Raw genomic sequence first — 13,194 nt, forward strand, 5'->3', positions numbered from 1 at the left:
GATTGTACTAGAATCCTTTTGCAAACAAAATATCATATTTTCTACTTTAAAAAATCGTCATTTTTTGTCTTTTAAAAATTAAAAACATTGTTTTGAAACATACATTAAACAAAAGAATATGTACGTTGAATAATGAAATTCAAAAAATATAAATTTTAATTTGAAATTTTAAATGAGTATGAGCTATATTTTACAAATTAAAAAATGTTAGTAGACATTTCACAATAAAAGAAGACAACATTCGTTCTATTGTTTTCTGGTCACCACTGTATCAGTTTTTATAAAGCTCATGACCTACGCCTGACATGAGAAAAATAGCATTGAAAAATGAACCTGTGTTCTTTAATGTGTTTATCTCAACTTATTTTTGCATCCAGGCTTTCCTTAGAAAATATGCTGACGCTGAATATTTGACGCAAACGTTCAGTATCTGACTAGACAGTAGACATGCCTCCTTGTAATCCTGTTCCTACGCTAGGCAAGATATACGCAAACTTCGCGAAAAATGATAATTCATAGAAAAATTGGTTGTTTTTTAATATCGCATTGTACAGGGTGTCCCAATAAACACTATTATCTTTAACCCGGGAAAAACATGAAAGACAATAAAAAAAAATGTTCTAAAAATGTTGTAAAATATTCTAAATAACTCAATAATTTGAAAGGGTCCAAAAAATACAAGTTATATTTTGTAATATGAGGTTTGAATGTGTATACTGAGCATTACCAGATTTACAAATGAATTTCCCAAAAAAAAAAATAATTTAAAAGTCGTCATACATATTATACCCATGGTTTATTGGGACACTTGTACGTCAATTTTTAAGTTGGAGTTTAAGTGTGAAACATGGGGGTTTCAAACTTTTTAATTGATATTTGTTGATTTACCGGCGTGCATTATTATTATTTATCTACATTATCTATGTATATAATGACAACAAATATATATTTAAAATGTGGCATATTTGCATGAAATTACGTTTTGACCACAGATCTGAAATTTTTATCCATAAAAACCCTTTCTTTTATTGAATTAAAATCCATTTAAAAGCTTCCTTTATTGTGATTTAGTTCACATTTGATGATTATTTGCACTCTCAATCCTCTCAACTAACCGTGGAAAATTTGAATTAGAAGACGACATTTAAAAACGAGCTTTTGTTCAGCATTTTAAAATTTTAAATTTAAGTTTTTTTCTTCAATGTTTTACAATTAGGTGTCCTTTATCAACACGCCATTTGATCAATGAATCATTAAACTAATGAATTAATTACAGTAAAACCCTAAATAACGAATACATCGGAAGAATTTATCAAATGTCGTCTTGACAATTTTTCAATGAGTTTTATGCTATTTTACGTAAATCTCAGTATTTGCGAAAATAAATAAATAACCATGAATATGCGGGAACAGTTTTAAAGAGTTCCATATAATCATTTAATAAAAAAACTAAATATCTTCAACATTCCATAATCAGAAAGCGAAGAATACGACATTTGATGATTTCTTTCAATGTATTCGTTATTAAGGGTTTCACTGTAATTAATTCATTAGTTTAATGATTCATTATTAATCCAGACAAAGATAAAAGGGTATCATTGTGATTCGGGCATGCCCATCATTGAAAGGAAGGTCACTTGAAATTATCAAGAGCAGAGTCCATTTAAAGGGACAGACCGGCTATGTAAGGTAGTTAAACTAAGTATGCAGTGTTGTGGACAAATTCTTTAGGATTCATTGGAGACATATAAAACATTTCAACGATGTATAATTACCTAGTTTGAGTGCAGACGACGTTCAAAATCATGAATTTGGGTGGATACGTTTTCAGAATCAGCTTTTTAAAATTATTTAATAATGACGACGAAAAATAAAGTAAAAATAATACAGTAAACTAATTAAATGGTTAGAAACATATTTTTCAAAGGAAATTTGTCAATAAATCAATGCTAGAATCAGTTATTTCGTTTTCATAATTATATGGAATTTATTATTTTCTATGAATTTATTCGCTGATTTCTACAAATTCTTTAAATGTCGTCTTTTCAATAAAAATTCCAGAAAATCTGCAGGAATTTTTTATAAATAAAGAGAGATATTATAGAAACTAATAATTGAATAAGATTTCTTATTTTTGATAATATGATTAATTTTTATTTTCTCAACCTGTTCCTAAACAACTAAATAGTTCACTGTAGGATTTTGTTTACATTTTTTGTCGTCGTTATTCAAAAATTAAAAGAAAACATTTCTGAGAACGTACCCACCGAAAAGTACGAATAGTACTTTGCGCTCAAACTCAGGATTTACAGATCTTTAAAAAGTTTTATATGTCTCTAATGAATCCTAAAGAATTTGTCCATTTTTTTTATTTATTTAACTTAAATTAATATTTTAGTTGAGATCTGCCTATACAGTAAACTAATTAAATGGTTAGAAACATATTTCTCAAAGGAAATTTGTCAATAAATCAATGCTAGAATCAGTTATTTCGTTTTCTTAATTATATGGAATTTCTTATTTTCTATGAATTTATTTGCAGATTTCTAAAAAATTCTTCAAATGTCGTCTTTTCAATAAAAATTCCAGAAAATCTGCAGGAATTTTTATAAAAAGAGAGATATTATAAGAAACTAATAATTGAATAATATTACTTATTTTCGATGAAAAGATCAATTTTTATATTCTCAACAAGTTCCTAAACAACTAATTAGTTCACTGTAGGATTTTGTTTACATTTTTTGTCGTCGTTATTTAATAATTAAAAGAAAACATTTCTGAGAACGTACCCACTGAAAAGTACAAATTTGAACGTCGACTTTGCGCTGAAACTCAGGATTTACAGATCTTTAAACAGTTTTACATGTCTCTAATGAATCCTAAAGAATTTTTCCCTTTTTTATTTATTTAACTTAAATTAATATTTTAGTTGAGATCTGCCTGGAGACTCTGCCTAGGATAGTTAAGGAAAAATAATATTAATTTATTAATTGTTAGGTTTTATTTTTTTCAATACATGTGAGACACTTAAATCTGTAGAATATGAAGACGACAATGAATATCGATTTAAATAGTCTAATTAATACAGCAATTGCGTATAATTTTAAGTACACTGTACACACTATAAACCGTTTTTAAGTTTTTAAGGTGCTAGTAACACGTTTTGCTTATAAACAACATCAATTGTACATTTATGATTACGTAAACGTTGCCTTTCTATTCCTCAGGAGTCTCTTTTGTATAAGAACACTGAGCTCAACTAAAATTCAACAATTTTCTTACTTAGGAGACAGTTTCATATACAGGAGAGAAATTGGTTAATCACTGGTTTAATTCTCGTAAAAAGAAAAAGACAAGTGATAATGTAAGTATTTCTTCAGTCTTGAGAGAAAACTATAAATTTTTTATTTTGAAACTTTATATATCGATGGATGCATGTGGCCCCTCAAAATAAGAATCATGACATTAATCTATTTAAACATAAAAAATTATTGAGTTTTTTTTCTAGGATACCAGAAGGTCTCTGAAAAGTACTAATCAGATAAAGCTGGTTTCTGGCAGAGTAGCAGAGGGTGAGGAGAAATTGTTCACTGAAGAACAGGCTTCACAAGTCATAGATTATGAGCATAAAGAGCAGTTTGACCAGGTTATTATTTCCTTCATGGCATTAGCAATTCTTACAATTAGAGCTTATTTACAAAACACAAATTTCGTCCTTTAAAAGCTTAAACCCGAGTAAACCCAGTCTTTGCGTCTGCTTAGACCCAAGTAAAGCTCAAGTGAAGACCCGGGGTTTTGATGGCATTGAGTTAGTTTAGTAAAAACCAACCACCTTGGGTTTTTGTCTCCTCAAGGCTTGAAACTTCAGCAGCTGATAATCGTAAATTTCGAAAAAACTTTTATATTTGTACATTTAAAATCTTGGAAATTATTTGTAATGTCAAATTTAATCAAAGGTATGAAATAAACATGCTATGCAAATAAGGTATCTATGTAAAGTTCGAATTTTCAAAATTTACATCTTCTTGTCAAAGCTGATCTGCTAGCAATCTGTCTGCTAATGAGAGAAAGCTTTCTAAGTAGTCTCTAATTGGTCGAATCAGAGCCAATCCTGACTTAGGTTCTATCTGAGCCCAACTCTGGGCTTTTCTCAGGTTTAAACTTTTAAAATCTCATCTCTGGTAAAATATCATGGCCGGAACTCACTCGATTGATATTCAAGCAAAGTGTGCGAGGCATCAGCTTTGGTGATTTGTTTAGTATGAAACCAGTCATGTGGAGCTAGATGAAGAATTGGCAATCAGAACTAAATCAGCTGTTGCGGAGTTCCAAAACTGGTTTGTGGACAGCTGTGTTCCAGGAATCCTGGACTTGGTGGTCACCTCTATAATACAGGTTGAACCCTTATGTATGTAAAAAAAACAGATGAGTAACTCTAATCATTCTGGTCTTGATTCTTAAAGTTTTATTAGATTATTTAAAAGGAGTATGAGATTTTATTAAGGTTTTACAAGATACTAGAAAAATGCACAATTTTTGAAAGGTCCAACTTTTTTGGTGACTTTCGAGAGATCGACAACAATGATTTCTTCTAACCTTGTTGTAAGTAAAGAGTTTCCAATTTCTTGATACACATTTGTTACCCATTAATGTTTTTCATTATGTGCAGCATCAAAATGGGGAGATCTATTCTGAATATTATTAAACAAGTTCCTTAAGGTTAAAGTTAACAAACTTGTCTTCACTGTTCCACTGCAGGGAGTAGAGGAGGCTGTTGTGGAAAAGAATTGTGAACTTCACAAGAAGGACACAACTGTACAGCTAGCAAGCATCAACATGCAGATGTTTATTATCCTTAGGTATTTTAGTAAAGTTACTAACTTCTGAACTAGAGCAAGAAGGATATGCATTTTGTAAATGTCGTACTCATAAAACTTTGTCTCATACTGTATCAGTCCAGGTACAATCCGGCCGCCAACAAAGTCAACCTGGACACAACCCACCTGGCTCTAAATGCCACACAGGGGCACAAGCGTAGCTATCTATCAGTCAAGCTATTACTCAGGCTCTAAATGCCACACAGGGACACAAGCGAAGCTTTCTATCAAACAAGCTATTACTCATATATTTAAGATATACGTCATTTATCACATGATTAAGCTAATCATGCTACATATTCATGTAGAATGCAGTTCAAATGAATAAATAGGTTTTTACATACAAACATCGATCATTAATAATGTACAATGTAATGCAAATTTACAGAATATTATATTACGTATTACACGAAACTTATTACAAATGGATATTTATTAGAAGTAGAGCCAGCCTGTGTCAATGGGCAGATGTTTATAATCCTTAGGTATCGTAGTAAAGATACTGACTTCTAAACTAGATCAACAAGAATAAGTAGAGCTAGCCAGTGTCAATATGAAGATATTTATTATTCTAAGGTTCAGCTGACAAATAAAAAGGATGATTTGATTTAAGATGTTTGCAATCAGGAGGAACTGATAATAACCCAAGAAAATTGCTGCCCTGACAAATTTTGAATCAAAGTCTTTGGTTAAACTATTCTTTAAATTGCTTTTAACAGTATTGTAAAAAAAACCTTCATTAATTAATGTTTATATGAAAGAAAAAAACTAAATGTCGTCATTTTCTCATATTTATATATAATTAGTAAGTGTGTTCTCTCTTTTCAATTCTTTTAATTCTTTGTTTGATTTTAGCGTTTTTTTCCATTTGCATACAGGGAAACCCTTAATAACGAATACATCGACAGATTTCATCAAATGTCGTATTCTTCACTTTCTGATAATGGAATGTTGCAGATATTCAGTTTTTTAATTAAATGATTATATGGAACTCTTTAAAACTGTTCCCGCATATTCATGACTATTTATTTATTTTCGCAAATACTGAAATTTACGTAATATAATATAAAACTCATTGAAAAATTGTCAAGACGACATTTGATAAATTCGTCCGATGTATTCGTTATTAAGGGTTTCACTGTATATAAATTACATTCTCCATTTTATTAAAGCTTCGTCGACAGCGTAATTTCTCCGATTGTATCAAACCTGGATATATCAAACCTTATTCAGGTAAATAAAGTTTTAGAAATGTAAATAAACTAAAAAGAAAACTTACTGAGGATTGACAGATGTTTTTAAGGCTGTGAAGAACAGGATTTACACACGGATGGAAGGACTCACGGGCATGAAGAAGTTGATAATGGGAGAGGGGTCTCATGGATATCTTGCAGATTTTTACAAGTAATTTAAATCTGTTCAATCTCAAAAGTAATTTAAATCTCTTTATTACTTTTTTCATAATTTTCAGGCAGCATTTTCTCACTGGTGTTGGTGGAATGAACAGACTTACTTATTTCTCACTCCAATGTGATTGTTTTGATGAACTTGTGGAGCTTCTGGGTAAAAACTGCTCAAAAACTTTGAGAACTTTGGATGTTCAGCGATCTTTTCATGTGACAGATATTAGGTAAAATATTATTTTAAACCACAAAATATCGTTTATACTCTTCAATGGAGAGCTTTATTTTATTCTTTTATTCAGTGTAAAAGACATATTTGCAATGAAACTACTTGTAAATATTAACATATTCTCTTGTGGAATAACCAACGAAGGCAAAGCAAGAATTCTTTTAAATCTACCAAAGCTTCATGAACTTGATAGAGGAGATTTTCTCTGTGATGCTCTCGGTAAGGTTATTACAAATAATTATGATAGAAACACATTGTCAAAAAATGGAAGTAGTTGCTTTCACAATCGTTCTTTTCAAGCGGTCAAGTCCCATGAAATTTACACAATTCAAACTTTTCTCTTTTTTAGATGCACTATTTTTATATCAATTATAATAAAACATAGAGATAGTTTAAAAGTTTTGATTAAAATTAATTTTCATCATGTTGCACAATGCATAGACATTTTTAACAAGCTTAAACAAAACAAATCATGACAAGATTTTACAAAAAAATTCTTTAAATCTTGTTTTTTACCCACATATTTATTTTAGATTGGATAGATTGGTGGCCTGAATCCAAAGGAACAGTTCTACAAATCAGAGAGTTTTATTCCTCTGAGTCTTATCATTTCCATACACAAGCTCAAATGGCCCTTGTGGCCCTGTACTGTCCTGGTATAGAGAAGATGAGATTTATGTTTAGCAGAGAACATTTTATAAATTTTACACCTTTGGCAAAATTTAAAAAACTTCGGTAAGATTCTTTTTATCTAATTCTTTCTTCATGGTCTAACTTTTATAAAAGATTGAAAAATTTAAATCTAACATGGTCCAATATTAACAACTTTTCCCAAGTAAAATTCAGCTTTACAGTCTTTTAAAACCCAAAAATAGAACTTTGCTATTGTAACACTTAGTCTGAGTAGAAACAAAAATCATTAATTTTTATTTTTTTATTTTTGCACTTTGATTATCATTTATGTCAACTTGAAGAGTATTTTTAAACTTTTTTTACAGTTTTGATTTGAAATTTACAAATTCAGCGGATTTCCAGATATTTTTTTCCGCATTTGTTCCTGAACGAAGAACTTTCAAGAACAAGAAGCCCCTCTACCCCTTAAAAAATGCTCAATCATCAATAATTTGACCACTAAAAGTTTAATAACTCTAATAAAAATTACTTATGTTTTTAGAAGTTTAAATATTTGTGGAGGTGATTTTTACTCAGATGGATTGATTGATCTTCTTGAGGAAATAGGGAGTCAGCTAATATGTCTCGAACTCTACTATGTAGACCAAATTGACTTAAAGGTATTGAAGATGGAAAAATTTTAAATATTCACATTAAGATATCTAAATCATGGTAAAAATTAAATTTATGGATTTGATATATTAAACATTCTTTTCCAGGCTCTCGTGATGATATCCGTGTACTGCACTAAACTTGAAAAACTTGGTTTCAGCAATTGTGGATTTCGATCATCTTTTGAAGATTTTGAAAATACAGACGATTATGAACGGTAAGTACTTGAAAATCTTTTTTAATCAAACTGTCTCTATTTTTCTATAGCTTTAGTAAATTATAAGGGGAATGTAAACATAATTTTAAGACACTTTACATGAAAAGATGACAATGCCCAATTGCTAACGGTACCCTTAAAACCTTTATTTAATCAATAATGTGGTCGTGGAGGATAATCTTGTTTTTCTAGGTTCACATGTTTTTAATTCTGATAATTTTTATATGTTTTTCAGCGGTAAAAATGCGAAACCTACTTTTGTAGAGAACCAACAATTGAAAATAATTAGAGTTTTAAAATTTATAAACAATATAATTCATAAATGATCAGACAAAGATTTTAAGGGTATTTTTTGTAAAGCAGGCAATAGGCATTGTCAATTGTCATCTTTACCTTTAACAGCATTAACTCAAACATAATTATAACTGCTTTCTCATATTTATTAAAAGAATGATGTAAATTTAGCTTGTAAAAATTGTCTACCCTTCTTTGCCATTTTTCATTAATATTTTATAGTTCCTTGCTGTTACGAGATGTGCCTGTGGTTGAAATCATGCAGCCCTTGGTCCATCTTAATAGTCTTAGTATCTCCAGTAGATGTACTTTACAGCATATCAGGTTTATCTTTAGTAGATCTACAGTCTTAGTATCTCCAGTAGATGTACTTTACAACATATCAGGTTTATCTTTATTAGATCTACAGTCCTAGTATCTCCAGTAGATGCTCTTTACAACATATCAGGTTTATCTTTAGTAGATCTACAGTCTTAGTATCTCCAGTAGATGCTCTTTACAACGTATCAGGTTTATCTGCAGTAGATCTATAGTCTTAGTATCTCCAGTAGATGTACTTTACAAGATATCAGGTTTATCTTTAGTAGATCTACAGTCTTAGTATCTCCAGTAGATGTTCTTTACAATATATCATTTCTTTCTTCAGAAGATCTACTTTAAAGGGTTGCCCATAAAATATTAACTTTAATAGATATTTATACAAATAATAAATATCAGTAGAACCTTGTTTGCCTCAAAAAGTTTTAAAGGAGACAAACAAATTTGCATTACAGTTTTAAAAAATGTTAATAATCAAATAGATTTTAGTACAATAGATGGCAATGATGAATTTGTACACTGTATTGTGACGTCACAAGTATTCATTCAGTTTTTGTATCCGACAAAATTATTAATAATAGTGATACTTTTAGAATAAAGTGCTTATCTTACAGTAAAATAATTGCAATTTTATGTGCTCTTTATATTCTGTTTTTACACTTTTATGTTTAATATTGGAAAACATGTCAACTAATGTGAGAAAATTTTGTTTACCTTGTTATATTTGACACTTGTGAATTCGTGTATAATTAGTCCATTTCTCTATTGCCACCTATTGTACTTGATAATCTATTTGAAAAATCTATTTCAACACAATCAACTATGAAATTCGAAAATCACCTTTTTTGCTCTTGGTTTTCATATATATTTTTTTTCAGTATTCTTATTTCCAACGCAAGAAATCTGAGGCATTTAGACATTGGACTGATGATAGAAGTAAATGATAAATATATTAACCAGGTCAGAATTTGTTAAAAGAAAAAAATCAATACCTGAATAGATGGTTTAAAATATCTAAATTTTTAGGACAAATTGGGTTGCAAAGAAATAGGGATTGGACAATTGTGACAAAGACTCAAATCCTTTGAAAAGTTAATGAAAAAAATCTTTTTGTGATTAAACCTGTAAAGATTTTTTTCAGAAACTGCAGAACATTTTTGTGTACTGTGATGACCAGAAAACTGTGACGTAGGAAGACGTCTTTTAGCCTCAAGAGTCAAGAGACATGACTTTTAAAAAGCCAATGAGCATGAAAGAGAGCAATTGTGTAAACAGACCTATGCCACTTAATAAGAAATTAAATAAGTTACAAGAAACTAATTAGTATCAACATCAAATACACTTAAGTATTGCTTTAACGTTGTTTTCCTATTCTTTAGTTTTCTGATTATGCTTTAAGGTTGTTTTCCTATTCCGTAGTTTTCTGATTATACTTTAACGTTGTTTTCCTATTCCGTAGTTTTCTGATTATGCTTTAACGTTGTTTTCCTATTCCATAGTTTTCTGATTATGCTTTAACGTTGTTTTCCAATTCCGTAGTTTTCTGATTATACTTTAACGTTGTTTTCCTATTCCGTAGTTTTCTGATTATACTTTAAAGTTGTTTTCCTGTTCCGTAGTTTTCTGATTATACTTTAAAGTTGTTTTCCTATTCCGTAGTTTTCTGATTTTGCTTTAAGGTTGTTTTCCTATTCCGTAGCTTTCTGATTATGCTTTAACGCTGTTTTCCTATTTCGTAGTTTTCTGATTATGCTTTAACGCTGTTTTCCTATTCCGTAGTTTTCTGATTATCACAAAAAAAATATTTTGATTTTGTGTACTGTCCTTTGGGCAAAGCGTCATGAATTTATCTTTTGATTTTTCTTGTAGATCCTGCCCTACATACCTAAACTTGAAACCTTTAGTGTAAAAGGAAGCGAGAGGAGTGATCTAACTATTCAAGTAAGTGTAATTCCAATTTAAATATTCTCTGCATGGTCCATGATTTCTTATTTTTGATACTTGATTTTCATTTTCTCTAATTTCTTCCATTTTAATAAAAAATTTTCTAGTCTTTCATTTTTTATTTTCTTTATCTTTTGACAGCTTTGTTTTCTTGTTTTGATTTTCTCTGTACTATTTTTTTTACTTTTTCAGGCTACTGAGATATTACTGGCCAACTGTGAAAATTTGAGAGAAATTAAAGATTTAAGAGCTTGGTCTGGAGTATATCCTAGAGAAATACAGAATCTTATACAAACCTCTAGGTAAGAAGTAAGATCATGGTCTGGAATATATCCTAGAGAAATACAGAATCTTATACAAACCTCGGTAAGAATTAAGATCATGGTCTGGAATATATCCTAGAGAAGTACAGAATCTTATCAAAACCTCTAGGTAAGAATTAAGATCATGGTCTGGAATATATCCTAGAGAAATACAGAATCTTAACAAAACCGCTAGGTAAGAATAAAGAGCTTGGGGTGAAGTATATCCTTAAGAAATACAGAATGTTATTCAAACCTCTAGGTAAGAATTAAGAGATTGGGGTGAAGTATATCCTAAAGAAATACAGAATCTTATCAAAACCTCTAGGTAAGAATTAAGAGATTGGGGTGAGGTATATCCTAAAGAAATACAGAATCTTATCAAAACTCTAGGTAAGAATTAAGAGCTTGGGGTGAAGTATATCCTAAAGAAATACAAAACCTTATTTAAACTTCTAGGTAAGAATTAAGAGATTGGTCAGGATCTAACTCGGATCTAACTTGGATCGAACTTGGATCTAACTCGGATCTAACTTTGATCTAACGTGGATCTAACTTGGATCTAACTCTGATCTAACTTGGATCTAACTCGGACCTAACTTGGATCTAACTTGGATCTAACTTAGATCTAACTTGGATCTAACTTGGATCTAACATAATGTTTACGTATTTTCTCTTTTAATTATGTCAGCATAATGCTTTTTAAACGAAAAAGTTGAAGAAGACTAATCAGTGAGTCTAAAAATTGTTTAATTGTAAAACAAAAAATTCCAATAGCTTGTGGCACCTTGGTTCGTTTATTCTTCAGATTATCTAAAATTTGAAACCGAAAGCTATTTTTTTCGACGATTTTTAAAGAAGCAATGGGCAACACCGCGAATTTCAGCAAGTGCTTTTATAAAATTAGAAATATTTAAATTTTCTCAAACATCTAATTCTTTAAATCAACGATTTTGAAAAAAAGGGAAGGAAAATGTAAATTTTTTCAATTCTTCAATCCCCCCCCCCCCAATTTAATTTTTCTCCCTCCCTCCTTATCTTCCCTTTTCTATTTTCAATTTTACCTGTAATTGAACTGATCTTATCAATCATATTCATGTCAACATGAATCCCCTGTAACGTGTACAGTTACAAACCCCACCCATGCCCGTGACAATTCTGTTGAGATCACTCTTCTGTTGTTGAACCATGGACAATTGATAGAAACAGGGTTGGTTATGTTATATAGCTAGGTTTAACAATATTCATATTTCAACTTTTTTAATTTTATGATATTTCATCATCCCCCGATATTTTTTCAAATCGTTATTTTTTTAATCAAAACTTTAGTAATACCATTACTCATCCCTGTTTCTTGTTATGATCGCTTGTTTTGTTATGATTGCCGCCTGCGAATTAGAAATAAGTTGACAAATTTCTCAATAGATGTCTCTTTAATTCGAATCGAACATCAAACTGAATTATCAATGACGTTAAAAAAGGATTAAATAAAATTTGTTTGTTCGACTTTTACAACCTATAAGTATATAGATTGAAGTTTGTTTTATTATCTTCGCCAGGATTATTTAATCAAATCCTGTAAATTGATTAAATTCTATACGTAAACCACCAAATCTTCACTCGAACATGTATATCACCAACTGTTTGTGGTCTGCTTGTTGTGTTCAATTATTCTGTACCGAGATTATATCAGTATTTGATATCTCGGCTTTATCAAATATAAAGACATGCTCATGGTAATAAGTAATAAGTTGATAAGTAAGATGGTAATAATGGGGTAAGCGTTTAATTACCTACCCCCACTAGAACGCTCAAACTCCTTTTCAAACGTTTTCAACTTCATGATTATTTTTTATTAATTAAGCTACAGATCTAGAATTTTTTTGAAAAGCCCTTGACAAATTTGAATGTTTATCGTTTTCGCAAAAGTGCAGGTAATTCTTTTATAAAATAAAAATTTTTTTTTAAATTTTTCTTTTCTTCTTGATATCTTCCNGTCATTCATAAATCCCAAGTACAATGTACAGTTAAACACGCCACCCACTCTCTTGACACTTTCTGTTGCAATCATTCTTCTTTTGTTGGACCATGGACAATTGATAAATACAGGGTTGGATAGTTAACCTAGGATTTACAATACAATACAATACAATTTTTACTTTTTAATTTTATCATAATTTTAAATAATTTCCAGTTTTTAAATCGTCATTTTTTTAATCAGAACTATAGTAATACCCCTGTTTCTTGCTCTATGATCACAAGATTATCGCCAGCGGATTAGAAACAAGTTAAAAATTTCCTCAATAGATGCCTCTATAATTCATAT

General features: G+C 30.1%; 1 protein-coding gene across 1 annotated transcript; it reads left to right on the forward strand.

The window, feature by feature from the left end:
• Window positions 1–409: 409 nt before the first annotated feature.
• LOC111713169 (uncharacterized) lies at window positions 410–10,872 on the forward strand. The gene is made up of 17 exons (XM_023487987.1): window positions 410–478; window positions 2,930–2,967; window positions 3,287–3,364; window positions 3,509–3,646; window positions 4,261–4,395; window positions 4,759–4,859; window positions 6,050–6,110; window positions 6,181–6,281; window positions 6,349–6,507; window positions 6,583–6,728; window positions 7,043–7,244; window positions 7,684–7,801; window positions 7,901–8,010; window positions 8,527–8,628; window positions 9,501–9,582; window positions 10,492–10,563; window positions 10,759–10,872. The coding sequence occupies exons 1-17, from the start codon at window positions 448–450 to the stop codon at window positions 10,870–10,872; spliced, it is 1,788 nt and encodes a 595-aa protein (XP_023343755.1). The 5' UTR covers window positions 410–447.
• Window positions 10,873–13,194: the final 2,322 nt, after the last annotated feature.

This window comes from Eurytemora carolleeae, unplaced genomic scaffold (assembly GCF_000591075.1).
Source record: "Eurytemora carolleeae unplaced genomic scaffold, Eaff_2.0 scaffold1376, whole genome shotgun sequence".
In the NCBI taxonomy this organism is placed as follows: Eukaryota; Metazoa; Arthropoda; class Copepoda; order Calanoida; family Temoridae; genus Eurytemora; species Eurytemora carolleeae.

Coding starts and splice junctions, on each gene's coding strand:
- LOC111713169 (XM_023487987.1), top strand. CDS start 448: ATGCCTCCTTGTAATCCTGTTCCTACGCTAG. Junction 7,245..7,683: donor GCAAAATTTAAAAAACTTCG/GTAAGATTCTTT, acceptor TTATGTTTTTAG/AAGTTTAAATATTTGTGGAG. Junction 9,583..10,491: donor ATGATAAATATATTAACCAG/GTCAGAATTTGT, acceptor TTTTTCTTGTAG/ATCCTGCCCTACATACCTAA.